At 39.3% G+C, this 18290-nt stretch overlaps 1 protein-coding gene across 3 annotated transcripts in view; it reads right to left on the reverse strand.

The window, feature by feature from the left end:
• ECPAS (Ecm29 proteasome adaptor and scaffold) overlaps nt 1-18290 on the reverse strand; it is a 111040-nt gene that overhangs the window by 66781 nt on the left and 25969 nt on the right. For 2 of the 3 annotated variants that reach the window (XM_039239790.1, XM_039239781.1), the window contains 5 exons: nt 12737-12853; nt 11160-11278; nt 9652-9801; nt 6399-6567; nt 3745-3884 (listed from right to left, as the gene is read on the reverse strand). In XM_039239790.1, coding sequence (XP_039095721.1) covers nt 3745-3884; nt 6399-6567; nt 9652-9801; nt 11160-11278; nt 12737-12853 — 695 coding nt within the window. Of the gene's footprint in view, nt 1-3744; nt 3885-6398; nt 6568-9651; nt 9802-11159; nt 11279-12736; nt 12854-18290 lie in introns of those variants that run through there. The other variant, XM_039239799.1, reaches the window with a different exon arrangement.

Raw genomic sequence — 18290 nt, forward strand, 5'->3', positions numbered from 1 at the left:
TTCAATTATTTCAAAAAATACATAACCCCCATATTTGTTACCACAGGAAAATGTTAGAAATACACAAATGAAATGGGCAACTGACATTGTAGAAGAGAAGAAAAGGGATTAATTTTGATCAAAGTTAGTTTTTAAACAGAAATACATTAAGCATGGGCGCCTGGGTGGTTCAGTTGATTGAGGGTCCAGGTCTGGATTTCAGCTCAGATCATGACCCCACGGTTTGTGAGATGAAGCCCCACATCTGGCTCTGTGTGGAGAGCATGGAGCCTTCTTGAGATTCTCTTTTTCCCTTTCTTTCTGCCCCTCCCTCCCTCACTCTTGCTCTCTCTCTCTCTCTCTCTCTCTTTCGCGCTCTCTCTCTCTCTCTCTCTCTCTCTCAAAACTAAAGAAATAAACTGGGGCGCCTGGGTGGCTCAGTTGGTTAAACATCCAACTTCGGCTCAGGTCATGATCTCGCAGTTCGTGAGCTCGAGCCCAGCACTGGGCTCTGTGCTGACAGCTCAGAGCCTAAAGCCTGCTTCAGATTCTGTGTCTCCCTCTCTCTCTGCCCCTCCCCTGCTCATGAGCTGTCTCTCTCTCTCTCTCTCTCTCTCTCTCAAAAATGAACGTTGAATAAACTTAAAAAATAGAGTAAGTCACTTATCCCACCCTGATTCAAAAGATCATTATATCCACAGTTCAATTTGATACCACATGAAAAAAATGGACTGCATTCCACTCTCAAGGCCAATGCCATGGAGCGGTTAGGACAGAGGAGAGCTAGACTACACTTGTTCAAAGAGCCCTGAGGCAAGCATCTGTTTAACCATTTGGAAACTCAAAAGTGACAAGGAAAGGGACAAAAAAATTTATCCATTAAAGCCACACCTAAGAAAACTGCAGCCCCTTCCATTTCTCTTAAATTGTGTCACTATGATTCCTAGCCTCCCTCTCTTCCTTCTCTATCAGCACACATTTGCAGCTTTATCATCTAATGCTATATAGCAGTCAGGCTGCCATTAGTCACTGAGCTCCTAGGTGTGCCCCACCGGCAGGCGCATCAGAATCGAATGCTGACTGGTGATGGGCACCTGCCCTCTGCAGCAGCCCCTGCCAGTCATTTTACAAACCTAGCAACACGGCATCCTGCATTTCACTTAGGGGTGAGATTTAACAATACTATCTTCTCTCTGCCTTCTGACATTGGTCTGCTTCCAAGCTATGCTATATCTGTGCAAACACAATTTATGATGCTGCTTGGACAGTTTTCTTATCCATCTTTTCTTTCATAGTTTATCAATCTGCCTCTTCCTCGATATCCAAATTCCACTATCCTTGAAGACGTTCTATGATTCCATTTAATTATTCACCTCCATCTTTCCTCAGCTGATTGCTACTAACTAATCCTCAAGCTCCACCTGTTTCCCTTCTATAAATACGTCAGGTATATTTTGACAAAACACACACACATGGTAGTAAAACAAAGTAAAACTTAATAGTAAAACAAACTAAAAACTTAAAGCTAGTAAGGATAATTTTTACTGTATCTTCTATTTTCCTTTTGCCATCTTTCTAGTTTTAGTTTACTGATTACATGTTTGATGTGAAAATTCAGAAACGTACAGAAATGTATAATCGGTACCATATCCCTCTCTATTTCCTTTCAGTAACCACTAGCTTTGGTGTATCTTTTTCTAGACTTCTTTTCTATGCATGTAAAATGGGTAGGTGGGTACAGCAGGTAGGTAGGGAAATAAACAGATCAATAGAGGGGCGCCTGGGTGGCTTAGTCGGTTAAGCGTCCGACTTTCGCTTAGGTCATGATCTCGCAGTTCGTGGGTTCGAGCCCCGCATCGGGCTCTGTGCTGACTGCCAGCTCAGAGCTCAGAGCCTGTGTCTCCCTCTCTCTCTGACCCTCCCCTGCTCACGCTGTCTCTCTCTCTCTCCCTCTCTCCTAGAAATAAATTAAAAAACAAACAAACAAAAAAAAAACAGACCAATAGATAGATGGATCACATGCAGAGATACTTCAGGATTTTTCTTCAACAAAATGGGAAAATACCTGCTATATTGTTCTCCACTTACTTTTTACCTCATAAAAATGCCATACTCTTCTTTATAAAAAAAATGGACACTTGTTTAATAGCCAAAATTAATTAGGATATGTCTGCACCACACTTCTATTTCCAACAATCCAATCTACTACATGGTAAAGAACTCACCAGTTCAAACACAATGCGAAGTTTTAAAGAAAGATTTTTTGATACTTCAAAACCAAATAAAGCCTTTGAAAGAGATACCAGGGAGAGGCGGTTATAAGCAGCATGAAGGAATTTTAGACTTGGGGGAGGGAATATCAAAGTACAGTTCTGTCCAACTTTCTTATTTACAGAGTCCAAGACCTGGTGAGGTTATGAGAGTCTTCCAAACTCAATGAGTGGGAGGCATGACCAGAAGTTAACTAACTGCATGAGAATCCGCTCCTCCTGTATGCCACCGCCCACCCCCACCCCCCATTCCCAGCCATCACCACACATGCAGTTTGCTTGCTGATGGAACCATATTATCAAAGACACAAAGACGTTAACTTCCTTATTCTGTAATAACTACTTACACTGGTTTCTATGAAGAGGGAAAACTACAATATGCATTCCATTGCCTTTTAACATGTTATTACATTAAGCATTGAAACAAATTTAAAAAATAATTATTCCCTAATTTTTATTTTTTCGACCAAGTAACTTCAATTATTCTTGTTATTTTTCAGTCTTCACACATCTCATTTTTTAAATCAGCACATATTTTTGTGTGTTGTGTGTGTACATTATTTTGTATCTTGCTTTATTCATCTATCATTACGAGGAAGCAATTTCATGTTGATTACTTTCATAATTACTTTGGCAAATATGTAATATTCCACATAGATACACACAGTTAATTTCCTTAACTATTTCCGTATAGTAGAAATCTGAATTTGTTTCCATTTTTCTTACAATTATAGAAAATGGTATAATGAGCAAATCTATAACATTTTTCTATATATAATAGCTTTCTTTTGAATGACTCTCTTAGAATAAATTCCCAGAAGATTTACATAAAAGATTATAAATATTTTTATGATTCATTGCATACTGCAAACTGCTTTCCAAAAATTAATTTAGTTTACAATGTCAGTCAACAGAATATAAAAATAGCAGTTTCAACAGAAACTTAAATGGAGTTTCAACTGTTATACAATTTTATTTACCAATGGGTACAAATTGGTGCCCCAGTGTTTTATTTTGCATTGATCTGATTTCTCACACAAAATATTTTCTAGGAGCCTATTAGTATCTGTATTTCTTCCTGTGTGAATTAAGATCTATTCAGCACCACTTTTCATAGGACCTGATTTTTAACGTATTAATTGCAATACCTACATATCCTTTATTAAAAGCAATCTCAAATGGTTTGACACAAAGGAAGACTCAAAAATGAGTAACTTCTGGGTTTTGGCATTTTTCTTAACATCAATTCTTTAAGTCCAGTTACCTAACCGCCAAAGGTCTCACTTCTTATGGTAATATTTCTAATCCATTCCAGTTTTAAACTGCTTCTCCAAACAGCTTCTCTTCTTTGGCTTATACAGAATACTGCTCTTTGGCAAACTGTCTTTATTACATATTAGGTATATCTCATAATCTCCTAAATTGAATGTCTCAGTGAGATTTTAGAAATATAGCCTCTTTTCATCTTTTAAAAGTGAAAAGAGATGTAGTTTACCTTTGCTTGCTTTTCAATTCTAGGTCCGCTGCTGTCGCTACACTGTGGCGTGTGTCACTAGAAGCAATCACCAGGTGGAGAACAGCTTCAAGTTCAGGCACCTGTTCAGCTTCTATGAATTTCACTATACCCAATTTGCACTGCAGATAAATGAAGGGAAGGAGAAACAGTGATCAAAGAAACAAAGACCCCCAACCAAACATACTGTTTAACAGATCAGTATGGTCATATACCAAGGATCAACAGTAACAATAGTAGCAGCTCCTGCTTAGGCTTACAATGTGCCAGGGACTGTACATGATATATATTCATGATTTCATTTAACCCTTATAGTCTATGAGATAAGTAACAATATACCCATTTTTCTGATGAGGAAACCGAGACAAGGCTTAAGAAATTAAGACACATAGTAAGGTGATGAAAACAAGATTCAAACCCAAGTCTCTCCAACTCGAAGACCATTATGATACACAGCCTTCCTACTCTCTAGAATGATAAAGCCTTGAACCGAAGTCCAAATTTGGAGCCTGCAGGTAAGAGAGTGGTACATTATGAATAAAGTGCTCCATGGATTGTTTTGGCAGTTCAAAAAGAATTAAACCACATTCCACAGAGTTCCACTCTACTGTTAACATATTCATTCTGTCCTCAATATTCTTACATCCCTCCCTGAAGAGGGATTCTTATTAGAATTTCATGCAATGTGAAGGAGCTACGAATTTCATAGTAACTCTATTTAGGATAAATATGCCTAAAGAGTAAAACTGTCTTTACCTAAAAAGAGTTACATAATAGTTACTATGTACATGAATCAAGATAGTTTATAATTATTAAATGATAATGGGTACAATTTAAAAAGATATACAAACAGATCATAAAATGCCTGCCTCCTTCCCCTTGTTCAACACAACCTACTTGTAGCAAGCGCTACAATAGAAAAGACTCAAACATTTACTTAAGCCACAGAAAAAGTTATGGAAATTAACTACACTAAGATATAAACCAAAAAATGTGCAAAGAAAACTGAAAACAACTCTAATGCCCATCAACAGGAGACTAATTAAAATCTTACGTGGTTTATACATAAGTAAATTTTATGTAAACATTTAAAAAGAGGACTTTTTAAAAAACATGATACGTTGTTAAATGAAAGAAGTAAACTACAATTCATATATTATACATAAATGTATGCAAATGTATTGTGTAAAACTGTATTAGTGTACACACACACACATACACAGATGAGGTTATAAGAATGACAAACTAGGGTGGCAGGGTTCCAGGTAATTTCTAATTTCTCTTTATAATGTTCTATACTCCTTGAATCTTTACATTATCATGACTTTATGATTAGAAAAAATAAAAACCGTTTTTATTTAAACAAAAACAAAATTTTACTTCATCTTTGAAATGAAATGGTTGACTTTGACTCTAGACTATACAATTGACAAAAAACACAGGCCCTTAGAAATTAGCAAATAATTACTGACATGAGATTACAATTTAATGTTAACAATTACCCTCCAGCACTTAAGAGCTTTAGCCCTCAGAAAGACCTAGAGTCAAAGCCTAGTGCTAGAAGTGAGACCATGGTGCATCTCAAAACCTCAGTTCCTTTTACAGAATGGAACAATTTCTTTCCCTCCCTGAGTCCGGTGGCTATAAGGATTAAATGAGACAATGTATTCAAAGTGCTCAGCACCATGTCTGTCACGTGGATCACACTCAACAAAGAGCAGCCTCTACTACTATTTACCTTTCTTTCTTCCACTCTGGTTTGAGGAGGAAAAAAAAGATCTATAAAACATGAAGTAAATCTACTCAAACATAACCCTCACTGAACAAATCATTCTATAAATCTGTGAGGGGCAGGAATGCCCCACTTGCCTTTTTCCCTCTCCTGGGAACACTGTTTTGATCAGTGGTCAGTTACATTCCCAAAAAGAAAAAGATCAAATCATTTAGACTGCCATGGAGAGATAAAGGAAGGATTGGAAGACTAACCCATGTTGCTTGAATTCCAAAATAATTACATACTGATCTCATCTGTTCTTCCCTGAGGTGCCTGAGGGCACAGACACAGTGAGGCAACTTCTCTGGAGAGCACCAGTCTTTTTTAAAAGCTGCTCAGAGAACATCTGTGTCCTGTTTAAATCCAGAATAAAATTCTTAATGCCAATTTTTAAATTCCCAAGAAGAAATATAAAAGGGAGTCATGCTTTTCCCCCATATTGTCACATGTGAGTACAGGAGTTCCTCAGTTTACACAAAAGGTACAGCCCTAAAAAGCTGAATAGTCTAAGATAAATTGTATTTTAACTGCACCAAGATAGCTAAATGATTGTTAAACCTGTAATTAAAAGCTAAAATGAAAGAAGTTAAACATACTCAGTCTCTAAGCGGGCTGTATTTTACCCCTGAACTATGTATGCAATGTTAGAAAAACTGAAGAGCGCTTCCCACTCCTCCCTTCCCCTGGGGCTTTAACAAATAACTGACACCATGAAGAGAGCACATTACATCAATTGGTCCTTGCAAACATATTTTGTTAGAGAGCCTGAGTATGTGGGAATTCTGTTACACATGCTTCCGTGGACTCCACAGGGGCTAGCATACAGGGTGAGGTTCCATTATGAACAAGCAGTATAGGATACCTGTTCCAATTGTTCAGGTGTCCACGGGTTATCACCAATAACTCGCTTAGCTGCATAAAAACTCATTCCTGGGGGAGGCTGTGGTATTCCAGAACCTCCCCCACTATTTGAAGAAGAACTCTGTCCTGAAGATGAATTTTGGCGACTCTGGGATTCATTTAACACATATCTGAAAAGAAAAGAGAAATTTAGCCTCCTTTTTAAAACACATACACACACATGCATATCTAATACATTCAGTTATATACTCTTCTCCCAGAGAATTTTTCTAGAAACCTGAAATTAAAATTTCATCATAAAAAAATTCTAAAGGTATCTAAACAAGCTATTTACATCTTTAGCAAATTAACTGTTAAGAGTCCATCTGTTCAACTTCATTACAAATGAACTATTACAGTTACTAACAATGAATATAAATATTTTGCTCTCAATCTATAAAAACAACTATTCAAGAGCCACTACAGACCCATTCCATTTTGGGTTTCTGGTTGACAAATAACAGAGAAAGATTAGTTGACTATAAGAAGGGCTAAAAAAAAAAAAAATACATTATTCCAAATCCAAAGCACAGAACATTTTTACAGTCATTCCCATTTTTGTTAAGTTGCAATTCACCTCCAATTCTCCTTATATCCCTGCATTAGAAAACCCACTGAAATTACCAAACCTCTTACCACACAAGCACATCACACCCCAAACAGGAAAAAAATTCAAAAGAACCCAAAGAGGAAAAGTCATAACAATTAGCTTTTCCCACTGTATGTTCAAAGCCCTTTGGAGCTACTTATTTATTAATTTACCACCTTATTTCCATTTTTAGCTTCTATAGGTTAAAAATAAGATTTCTGGGGGCGCCTGGGTGGCTCAGTCGGTTAAGCGTCCGACTTCAGCTCAGATCATGATCTCACGGTTCGTGGGTTCAAGCCCTGCATCGGGCTCTGTGCTGACAGCTCAGAGCCTGGAGCCTGCTTCAGATTCTGTGTCTCCCTCTTTCTCTAACCCTCCCCTGTTCACGCTGTCTCTGTTTCTCTCTCTCTCAGAAATAAATTTTAAAAACATTAAAAATGAATAAATAAATAAATAAAAATAAGATTTCTGGTAAATTCTTTCTGATCCAGTTAAGCTGGTAGTTCTCATCTATTAAATGAAAATTTTGAAAAAAAAAATGTTTTAATTCAAGTCCCTTCCAAACTCTAAAGTTCTGTGCTGACTTATTATGACTGGACATAAAAATAAAACACTCATTGGGGTGCCTAGGTGGCTCAGTCAGTTCAGCATCCGACTCTTGGTTTCAGCTCAGATCATGGTCTCATGGCTTTGTGGGTTTGAGCCCCACATCGGGCTCTGTGCTTGCAGCACGGAGCCTGCTTGGGATTTTCTCTCTCCCTCTCTAGCTGACCTTCCCCCACTTGTGCTGTCTCTCTCTCAAAATAAATAAACTTAAAAAAAATATTTTAACGAAATACTCGGTGTAATAAAAATTAAAGAAAACACTTGGATCCTGATGGTAAATTATCCATACTACTTGCTATATCCATTCAATTCCTATATCCATCTACTAAAAAATGTTCCTTAACAGGTTTTTTTTTTTTTAATAAAAATAAGGCAAATTCTCACTGGTAATTGAGTACATTATGTGCCAAAGTTAAATTTGGATTTGGTAAGAAAAACTGGATTGAGTACATTATGTGCCTAAGTTAAATTTGGATTTCAGAGTTTATTTACCAAAGCCATCATCACCTGCCAATTCTGGCTGCCTCCTGACTTAACAATTATAAAAAGGAGGTTTTCATTTATTTCAAAGTTAAAGCAAGACTGGTGGCAGTCAGTAAATTAATCAGTAATTACCAAACAGCTAACATTATGCAAAACACCATCCTAAGCACAAGTCAGAAGAATACCAGGAGGTGCGAGGCTGAGTCCCTGCAAAGTGGAGCAAGTTGAGACAATAACACCACATATAACAGCATCTGACATGATATCACATGACAAAGAAACCACCAAAAACCAAGAAGTAATATAACAAGTACTTCTATAGAGGTAGTGGAAGTGTTTCAAGGTCTGAAAAATAAAGCCACCAAACAAGAGGGTTGGGAGGGGAGCAAACTGCAAAGGAAAGAAATCGTACAGCACGAACCCTCTTGTGTCTGGATGGAGGGACAGAAGATATGGGGCTCTGCACGCTAAGCTTACAGCGTATGTTATACTCTAGATCAGGGAAAAGACAACGAAAGCAGCATTTTAGATAAATATCTCTGGCAACAAGACAACCTAGAAAATAAGTAGGCCAGAAGCAGATCACAACCTGGGCCATTGTGCCAGGGACCAGAGCTAGGTAAAACAGCTCTTGGCTTCAACAAGTCCCAGTCTACTAGGGAAGACGGACACGTCAGTAGTGCGAGAAAAACACAAAGTGGCGATACAGATGGATGTTAGTTAGTGTCATTAAGGACATGGAAAATGGCATCCTCTGCGACGGAAAGAAATTTATGTCAGAGACACCCATCGCTGACATCTAAGCTAGTTTGAGATGCTTCTTCAAAGCAGTTTTTTTGGGTGTTGTTTTTTTCTTTCTTTCTTCTCTTCTTTTTTGAAGGGCAAGCATCCTAAACAGAGAGAACTGTACTGTCTTAAAACACGAAAGGCAAGGGCAGGTTAAGAGTGCGTGAAATGCATGCGCAACAACTGGAAAACAACAGGATTTGAAGGATTGGGACTGTAAGACGTGCACTTGAAAAATCAGGGACCCCTCTGGCAGTATAGAGAGGTGTGAAGAGGAGCAGCTGGTGAGAAAGTCGTGACGAGAGCTGAACAGAGATGAAAAGTAGATGGCAGTGGGTAGCGGTGAGAGCGGTTCCAGAACGTGTCAGGGAGCACAGAGGGGGCGTCATGAGACTGATATTAGCTAAAAGGAAAAGGAAAGCTGAAGGCGATTTATAACTGTACACTGACTCGGCTAAGAGAACCATCACAGCACTGACGGCAATTAAAGAAAAGGGTCTAATTTTAGGGGAAAAGACTGATCTCAGCTTGGACAGGTTGAGCTTGAAATGGTAACAGCAGCTCCACACCTGTGAGGTCAACGAGCAGCCAGCGGGGCTGGGGTGGAGCAGAGGTCACGGTTGCAGCAGAAACAAAAATCTGAGACATATCCAATTTCAAGTGAAAGCTGAATCACTGAGAATAGTACTTCACTGCACACAGTAAAAGCAGTTACTAATAAGGTTGCTTTGTTTTGATTTTTTTAACCTACCCGTAAGGCATCAGAAGGACATCTAGCATGAAGTCCAAAAGCAGCTGCACAGTCTTTGGTTTCTCAGCAAGATTAAACGGAGAAGCTGATTTTGATGATTCAACAGGGTATTTCATGTGAAAAAGGGTTGGTATTAAAAGATGCATTAAGCTGAAAAAACAATTACATTTATTGCAACTACTTTAAAAATAAGGTTTTTATAACATGCAAAAAAACAGACAAAACAAAAGTCATGTAACATAAAGTGGCAAGTGTAGCAAGGGCAATGCATTTTCAACACCACCAATTTACAAAGCCCTAACCCAGGGGCTGGCCTAGCTTGCTCTGCTATTGAACCCTCAGTACACTGAACAAAGCCTGCCAGTAGCCAACCTGGCTCATCAGCACAAGCACCTGAAAAACACGTACAGAATATTCCTTCAGTGTTAGTATCTCAAGTTACCAAAAGAGTTTTCTATTAAACTTTAGGTAGAGTTCAACTTACAACATGTTCCTTCAATAATTTTTTTCTTTTCCATAGTTAACTAAAATAAAGTTATTCTAAAACTAGGGGTGCCTGGGTGGCTTAGTCGGTTAAGCGTCCGACTTTCGCTTAGGTCATGATCTCGCGGTTCGTGGGTTCGAGCCCCGCGTCGGGCTCTGTGCTGACTGCCAGCTCAGAGTCTGGAGCCTATTTCAGAGTCTGTATCTCCCTCTCTCTCTGACCCTCCCCTGCTCACGCTGTCTCTCTCTCTCTCTCTCTCCTAGAAAAAAAAAAGTTATTCTAAAACTAAAGAAATTAAAAAGCAATGATGTTAATATTTTGAATATGTGTGAATTTATGCAACTTGGCTTCCATAATTCCTTATTTCATTACACCTTTTGCTATTCTTACAACACGTGAAAACTTCTAAGAGTGCCCACTGTTTATTAGTTTTATTTATAAATATCTGGAGTACGGTTTCTCTTTTAAAAATACAACGTGTTCTAAAAAGCAAATAAAACCACTACTTAACTCCATCTTTCCTCCACAACTTCTACACTCTTCCTGAAGACTCTCACCATGACCAGAATACACTACAGAACTTGGAGCCAAACTTGGACACTAAGTGTGTTATCTAAACCTTTTCACCCTTCCAATTCCCATATTAATATAAACACGTGATCTGTTCCTTAAGAAAACTGTTCTAAGACTTCATACCCTCCAATATAGAAATGGTTTGATGAAAAGCACCTTATAACTAATTTGTGCAATCATATGAAATTAGCTTTAAAATAAGTGACAAAATAAATTGCATTTAAATTGAAAAACACGTCAATTCTGCACATTTTTGAGAAGCTCACATCAAGAAATTTAATAATTACCAAAACAGTAATGTTGAGGTAACACAGAAAATTCCAATTATTTGTCAGCTGAAAGAGCTCAATCCTTCACATTAGCCCAAGTAAAACAAAACATGAGACTTTATTTTTGACAGGAAGCTGTAGACTCATGCAGGCAGGAGGGAAGACAACTGAGGAGACCGTACCTATCCTGCTGCGGCTGAGGCTTCCCTTCCATGGCAGTAAGAAGCGTGGGGGCCAGCTCACATTGTTTTTCCACTGGCAGGCGAGGATAGCCCATCTTAACATAAATTATAGTAAAATTCTAATGCAATGAGAGAAAAGCAAGTGAGTGTGAAGGAACTACTCTAGGATTTCAATGAAAACACAGTTGATAACTTAGAGGGAGTTCTGTCACAAAGAAAGCACATTCTCTCTGCATATATTTACCACGTGTTTATGATAGCTTGATCAACTATTACATTTCAGGAAGAATTCCAGCTCTATTTAGTCAAAATGCTTGCTTTAAGACATGCTTCATGTGAGGGAGCATGACCTAATCAAAAGCACTCATGCGTACATCAAACATTCCGTCTTTTCACTTCAAATGCATACAATTTTATTTGTCAATTATGCCTCAATAAAGTTGAGGGGAGAGGAATAAAGCACTCAAATATGCAACTTTCACTGGAAAGGAAAAGTAAGCATTTGGTCAGTCTGAACCTACATGCTACACATTAGCATCATCCTCTGAAGCTAAGCGGAGACCACCTGTGAAATCCTAGGCTACTGTTTCCCAGTTGGTCAGTTACGACAGCCGCCTCAGTACCCGGCAGCACTCTGGTTCCTCACCCCAGCAACTGACCGACGGACGATGAAGCAAGGCGAACTGAGTGCTGTGAGTATGTCTGCATCACCATAATCCGTACGAATGCCTCACTGTAAGCAAACTCATCAGTGTATATCTGGATCTATGCCTAATTAAAGATTCGCTTTTCTGAAGGATTCTTCACTTTAGAAGAGTCTTCATAAGGTTATTCCTTCGAGGACATTCTCTTTGGCAGTTTTATTAGTACCTAATGTTCCTATCTGCTTAAAGAAAGGGACATCTGTAATGATGCTGTATGTCCAGAGCAGGCACAGAGAAGAGGTCCGGACCAACCGGTGGCTCCAAAGGTTCGGAACCCGGATGTTAGAGAAGACCCAACCGACTCTACCTCGATGCTAGCAACAATGGGGCCAGGGCGAGATCATCGGGCATCGCGCGGCACTAACGCTTTTATACACTTGCTTTTCATGAAGACGACAACTTAACAGGAGTATTTCTTACCAAGCTCCGTTCACGTCACTCTGAGGAAGGATATCTTTCTGAATATATCAGAAACAGAATTTTTAAAAATTCAGCTTCCTATCCTTGCCATTTACCCTTTCTTTTCCTTCTATCATCATTTATTCATGCCTATGCTACATAACCCTTTCTTCTCTTTGTTCAGACTGGTCTCACATAGCCTTCTACTAAGAATCCAACCATTCCTTTATGTACCAGCATGCCTGACAGGTCATGGCACCAGCCTTCCTTTGCCCCGTGGAAACAACCATGCCTTATCCTGTTCCTATCATTTCAGTGGAAAAACAGCGTGTCACCTGAAGAAAAACATCCCATATTCCATTGGGAATTAGTCTCAGGTGAAGTTCTAAACTTGCCAATATAGTGATGACATCTAATAAGTGTTGGGAGAGAAAACTTACTATACATCAGACAGTATTCCAAGAGAACACTCACTGTGACAAAGGAAACTGCAGCCGGGTCCTGGTATTGAACCAACAGTGTCTCTACCGGGAGCTGTATTTTGGGGCGGCTTTTTATACGCTTATTCAGATGGACCAAGAGTTCCATTACCTAAGATACAGAAAGATATGAAATACAGTATTCATACCCTAGAAACAAATTCATTTTTCTAACATTACCTAATTTGATGAATAGCAGCTACTTGGATTCCTTTAAAGGACATAAATGTGACATTCCAGAAAGAGAATTTACAGTATCAGGGTCTTGTTCCAAAATGCTGTGTCCCGAGGCTGAGATCCCAGATGAGCCTATATTGAGGCAGTGCTCCCCAGAGGACCTGTAAGTAAACGACTGTAACACCCTATGCCACAGACTGAATGTTTGTGTCTCCCCAGAACTCTGCTGGTGGAAGCCCTAATCCCCAGTTTGCCGGTTTTAGGAGCACTTAAGGGAGCAGGGCCCCCACAATGAGACTGGTGTCCTAATAAGGTGATGAAGGGATCAGAGTCCTCTCTCTCTTCCCCTCATGAGCATGCAGCAAGGAGGCTGCCCTCTGTCAACCAGGAAGTTCCCTCCATGAGGAGCCTGACGTGCTGGCACCCTGACCTCAGACTCACAGCCTCCAGAACTGGGAGAAATAAAGTGCTGTTTAAGACCCAGTCTGTGGTCTCCTGTGACAGCAGCCAAACGGCCTGAGATACACTATGAACATGACAAAAAGAGAAACAGACAAGACACTGTGAGTTTCCAGAAAAGAAAGACTCTGCCAGATCAAGGAGGACTTAGGGGAGGAAGGGACAGGAACACTAAATGCTGACAACCGGATGAATTTCCAAACAGAGAATCAGCTACAAGAACAGAGGTCCAAAAGAATGTAACACATCGCATGTGACTGGCATGCAGAGTGATGAGGATAAAAGTAGGGGCCTAGGTTATAAAAGGATTCAGGTAAAATTCTAGGTAGAGAACTTTCACTTTATTCTGAAGTTCATCTGATTAGACTAAAGAGCTTTAAGTAGTAACAAGCTTCCTGTCCTTCAAGTGCAGAAAAAGCAGAAAGAGAAGTATGCAAGTCAATAATTCCTGGGGGTGGAAAGCAAAGCAAACAAAACAAAACAAAAAACAGAGGCTTGTATCAAATAGCCCTGATTTTACTCTAACAGTGCAACTACCTTGCTAAGAGAGAAGTGAGAAACTGAGCACTGAAAAATAACATTTTAAGAAAGCCTCACTTAAGAAAGACTCAAAGATTTAAGGTATCTGTTCAGGCAGACCAGGCCCACACTACTCCCCTGTCATTTCTGAAATTTGTGCTCTGGCCTCAAGGCAAGTATTAAAGGGAGTTGTAGGACTTTTCCTGGCAACAACAAAAGTTCAAATGAATCTAGAGCAATAATGAAATATTAATTTTAAGAATAACAACAAATCAAGGCACCTGGGTGGCTCTGTCAGTTAAGTGTCCAACTTCCACTCAGGTCATGGTTTCACGGTTCATAGGTTCGAGCCCTACACTGGGCTCTGTGCTGACAGTCTGAGCCTGGAGCCTGCTTCAGATTCTGTCTTCCCCTCTCTCTCTGCCCCTCCCCTGCTCACACTCTGTCTCTCCCTCTCAAAAATATACATTTTTTTAATTATATAAAAACAATAACAACAAATCTATAATCTATGTCTGTTTAATGAATGATAATGAAATACCAGACATTCATCAAACAGATTCTATGTAGAACACCCTTGCACACAGCACTCTGCATTTCCCATCTGATTCTCCCAACAACCAGAGAAGTGGGACTGTCAACCCCGTTTCACAGCTGAAGAAGCAGAGGTTCAGGAAACTGAAGTTACCTGTCCAAGGATACTGAGCCACCAAGTGACATAGTCAGGATCTGACTCCAGAGCCCATCTGTTTAACCCCTCCCAACACTGCCAGTTGAGCTTAGTTCATCTAAAGTGTCGGTCTCCATGAGACATCCTTGGGACCACTGATACCTTAGGGAGACCTAGAAACATGCATTACCACACCTATTTCATCCAAACTTCCTAGCTTTTCAGACTGTGATACAGCTGACCAACAGGGAAAAGAAACAGGAGGAACCAGCCTAAAGGAAATAGCCCTCTTCTGGCAATCTAATGTAGGCTGATTCCTACAAAGACTCTTGGGAAATCATTTTTAATGACAATCATGTCCACAATCACGCACTTTAAAAAAAAAATTAGTTTTTATTTTATTTTTGAGACAAAAAGAAAAAGAGAGAGAGGGAGCAGCAGAGAGAAAGGGAGCAGAGGATCTGAAGCAGGCTCCGCGCTGATAGCAGAGAGCCCAATGCAGGGCTTAAACCATGAGATCATGACCTCAGCCAAAGTCAGATACTTAACTGAGCCACTCAAGTGCCCTGCACTTTCTTTTTTATGATATTTTTTTTCTTTTTACTTTAAATGACTTAATGGCTTAATTTTCTTCTAACAATATCATCATCTTAAATATTAATTTTCTAAGCTCAGTTACCCACTATCTGAAATCTTCTATAAACCCATAAAAATAAAAAAATCAACTGAACCAGTCCTTCCCCGTGGCCAACTAAGTAACAGTTTAACCTAGCAGTAAACCCACGGAATCACCAGCCTTAGGTATACAGTATCCTGTGCATATCAATTTATATTACTCATTCATTTATTCATTAGTAACTTTTTAACTGAAGTATAGCATGGCTAAAGTGCATGGCCCAATAAACTTTCATAAAGTAAACACACTACAAGTATAAAAACCCTGTATCCCATGCCCCTCTGCTCACTAACCCCACTTTCCCAAAACTTAATCGCTATCCTGATTTCAAACACCACTTTTAAATTTATGTAAATGGAACACATAGGGTGCACCCATGTGTCTGAATATGCTTTATTCTACATCATATAGGAGATTCTCCCACGTTGTTGCTCAAGAGCATCAGTTCACCTTCATTGCTCTAGTGAGAAAAGACCAAAATCAGGGACATGTGGGTGGCTCAGTCGAGTAAGCATCTGACTTCAACTCATTTCTTGATCTCACGGTTCATGAGTTCGAGCCTGCATCAGGCTCTGTGCTGACAGCTCAGAGCCTGGAGCCTGCTTCGGATTCTGTGACTCCCTCGCTCACTCTGCCCCTCCCCCACTCACACTCAGTCTCTCTCAAAAATAAACATTAAAAACAAATTAAAAAGAAAGAAAATACCACAATTTATCCACTCTCCTACTGATAGACATTAGATTATTTCCAGTTTGGGCTATTCAGAATAATGCTGATAAACATTCTTAGATATGCATATTGCTGCTACATATAAACTTAGGACTGAGTTTACATGTAACTTGCTTATTATGACCATGCTTGCTTGGTCATGGAGTACACATATGATCAGCCTCAGAATATTTCCAAACAGTTTTCCAAAGTGGTTATACTCATTTACACTCCTACCAGCAATCTTTAAGAGTTCCAGTACAACCTTGCCAATACTTTGTATGGTCAGTCTTTAATTTTTAGTCATTCCAGTGAGTTTAAATATAAATTTGGCTATAAAATAGAATCTACATAACAAAATTCATTTTCCTTAAAATTGTAAATGTACTCTAAGGATATGTCACTAGAAATCTAAAACTTTAATTTATCTTTCATTCAATTTATCCACAAATTACCAGCTACCTTGCAGGGTATCCTGGTTGAGTCAAATGTGCATCACAAAAAATAGTTAGGAACCCAAAAATTACAATTGAAAGTCAATGCAAGTTTTCATCAATCACAAAATTTCACATATTGAAATTTATACATGAACTTTCAAATCACTGCCCACTGGAATCACTGTTTCCTCTCCCCAGTGCCTGACCACCTATCACTCCTATCATTAGATGCATCAGGTGGCCCTCAGCTCCCTGAAGGCATCACACTGTGTTCCCGCTCAGAATGCCTGCACAGGGCCTTCATTCATGTCTTCAGTGGTCTCCCCATCTCTCTGTCTGTACTTCCTACACATCTTAGAGGCCTTTCTAATGCCCCACATTCTGTTTAAATCAAGTCCCCAAACATATTCTTTCACAAAACCTTTTTCTTTTTTTAAAATATTTTTTTGATATTTATTTTTGAGAGAGAGAGAGACAGAGCATGAGTAGGGGAGGGGCAGAGAGAGACTGAGACACAGAATCTGAAGCAGGCTCCAGACTGAGCTGTCAGAACAGTGCACGACATGGGGCTCAAAACCACGAACTATGAGATCATGACCTGAGCCAAAGTTGGACGCTCAACCAACTGAGCCACCCTGGTGCCCAAGAACACTTTTTTACTACTCGCTAAAACTTTACTATTTAACTATACAAGTTACTACTTGTCTGATTTTTATTTTTAGGTTTAGTTTTGAGACAGAGAGACAGAGCGTGAGCAGGGAAGGGGCAGAGAGAGAGGGAGATACAGAATCTGAAGCGGGCTCCTGGCTCTGAGCTGTCAGCACAGAGCCCAAAGCAAGGCTCAAACCCATGATCTATGAGATCATGACCTGAGCTGAAGTCGGACACATAACCAACTGAGTCACCCAGGTGCCCCTTGCCTGACTGATACTGGTCTCCCCAACTAAATGTGTCTTTCATTCACCACATCCCTAACATTTGGCATATACAGTAGAAGGCACCTGGTAAGTATTTGCCAAATGACTGACAAGACTGATGGAGATAAATAAGAAAGCAGAAAACAACCCATGAAGTGCCTTTTATCATACCTTGCTATCCTAAGGGTAACAAAAGGCCACAGAAGAGTTTTAAATAGGGCAGTGACAGGATCAAATACATATTTATCTCAGCAAGGCAGTGTTAACAACAGGCATGTCAAATATATGACAAGAATGCACTATTTCTTCCTGCAAACATAACAGACATTCTTAAAGATACTCTTTCTCCAATGAACCCAAATTGGGTCTCAGAATCCCTCTTAGGGCAGACCTCCAAGAACCCACTGCCAATCAATCAGAGTGGCCCAAGGGATGAAACCTGATGACAGCAAAAAGACCTGAAGGTCTAGTATAAATACACTATAAGACTGAACTATTTTAAAAATGAAGGGGGCAAATGTTCCCTGTAGAACATTTAGGTTAAAAAAAAAATCTTGAGGGGCACCTGGCTGGTTCAGTAGGTAAAACACGTGACTCTTGATCTCAGAATTGTAAGTTCCAGTCCCACATTGGGTGTGGAGATTATTTAAAAATTAAAATCTTAAAAAAGAAGAAGAAGAAAGAAAGAAAATGAAAATCTTGACATGATGGTTATCCAACTTTTGGTAACAGTACTCTACAGAATCCTAAAACTGGAGCTGCACAATATCTTGGTTTTTAAAAAAATTACTTTGCTTAATTTTAATGAAGGTTTTATTCACAGTCAGGCACTGATTAAAGAACAATTTGGACCCAGTACCCCGACTTTCATACTGGAATCACAGGCATGGATTTTAGATCAAGCTCTTAAGTATGTTAGAATAATTATCTCAATTCTATCACTGGCACTGATGCCAATGTACAGGTGGAACTAAATGCAGTTGTGC

This window comes from Hyaena hyaena, unplaced genomic scaffold (assembly GCF_003009895.1).
Source record: "Hyaena hyaena isolate Hyena2069 unplaced genomic scaffold, ASM300989v1 scaffold_6, whole genome shotgun sequence".
NCBI classification, from domain to species: Eukaryota; Metazoa; Chordata; class Mammalia; order Carnivora; family Hyaenidae; genus Hyaena; species Hyaena hyaena.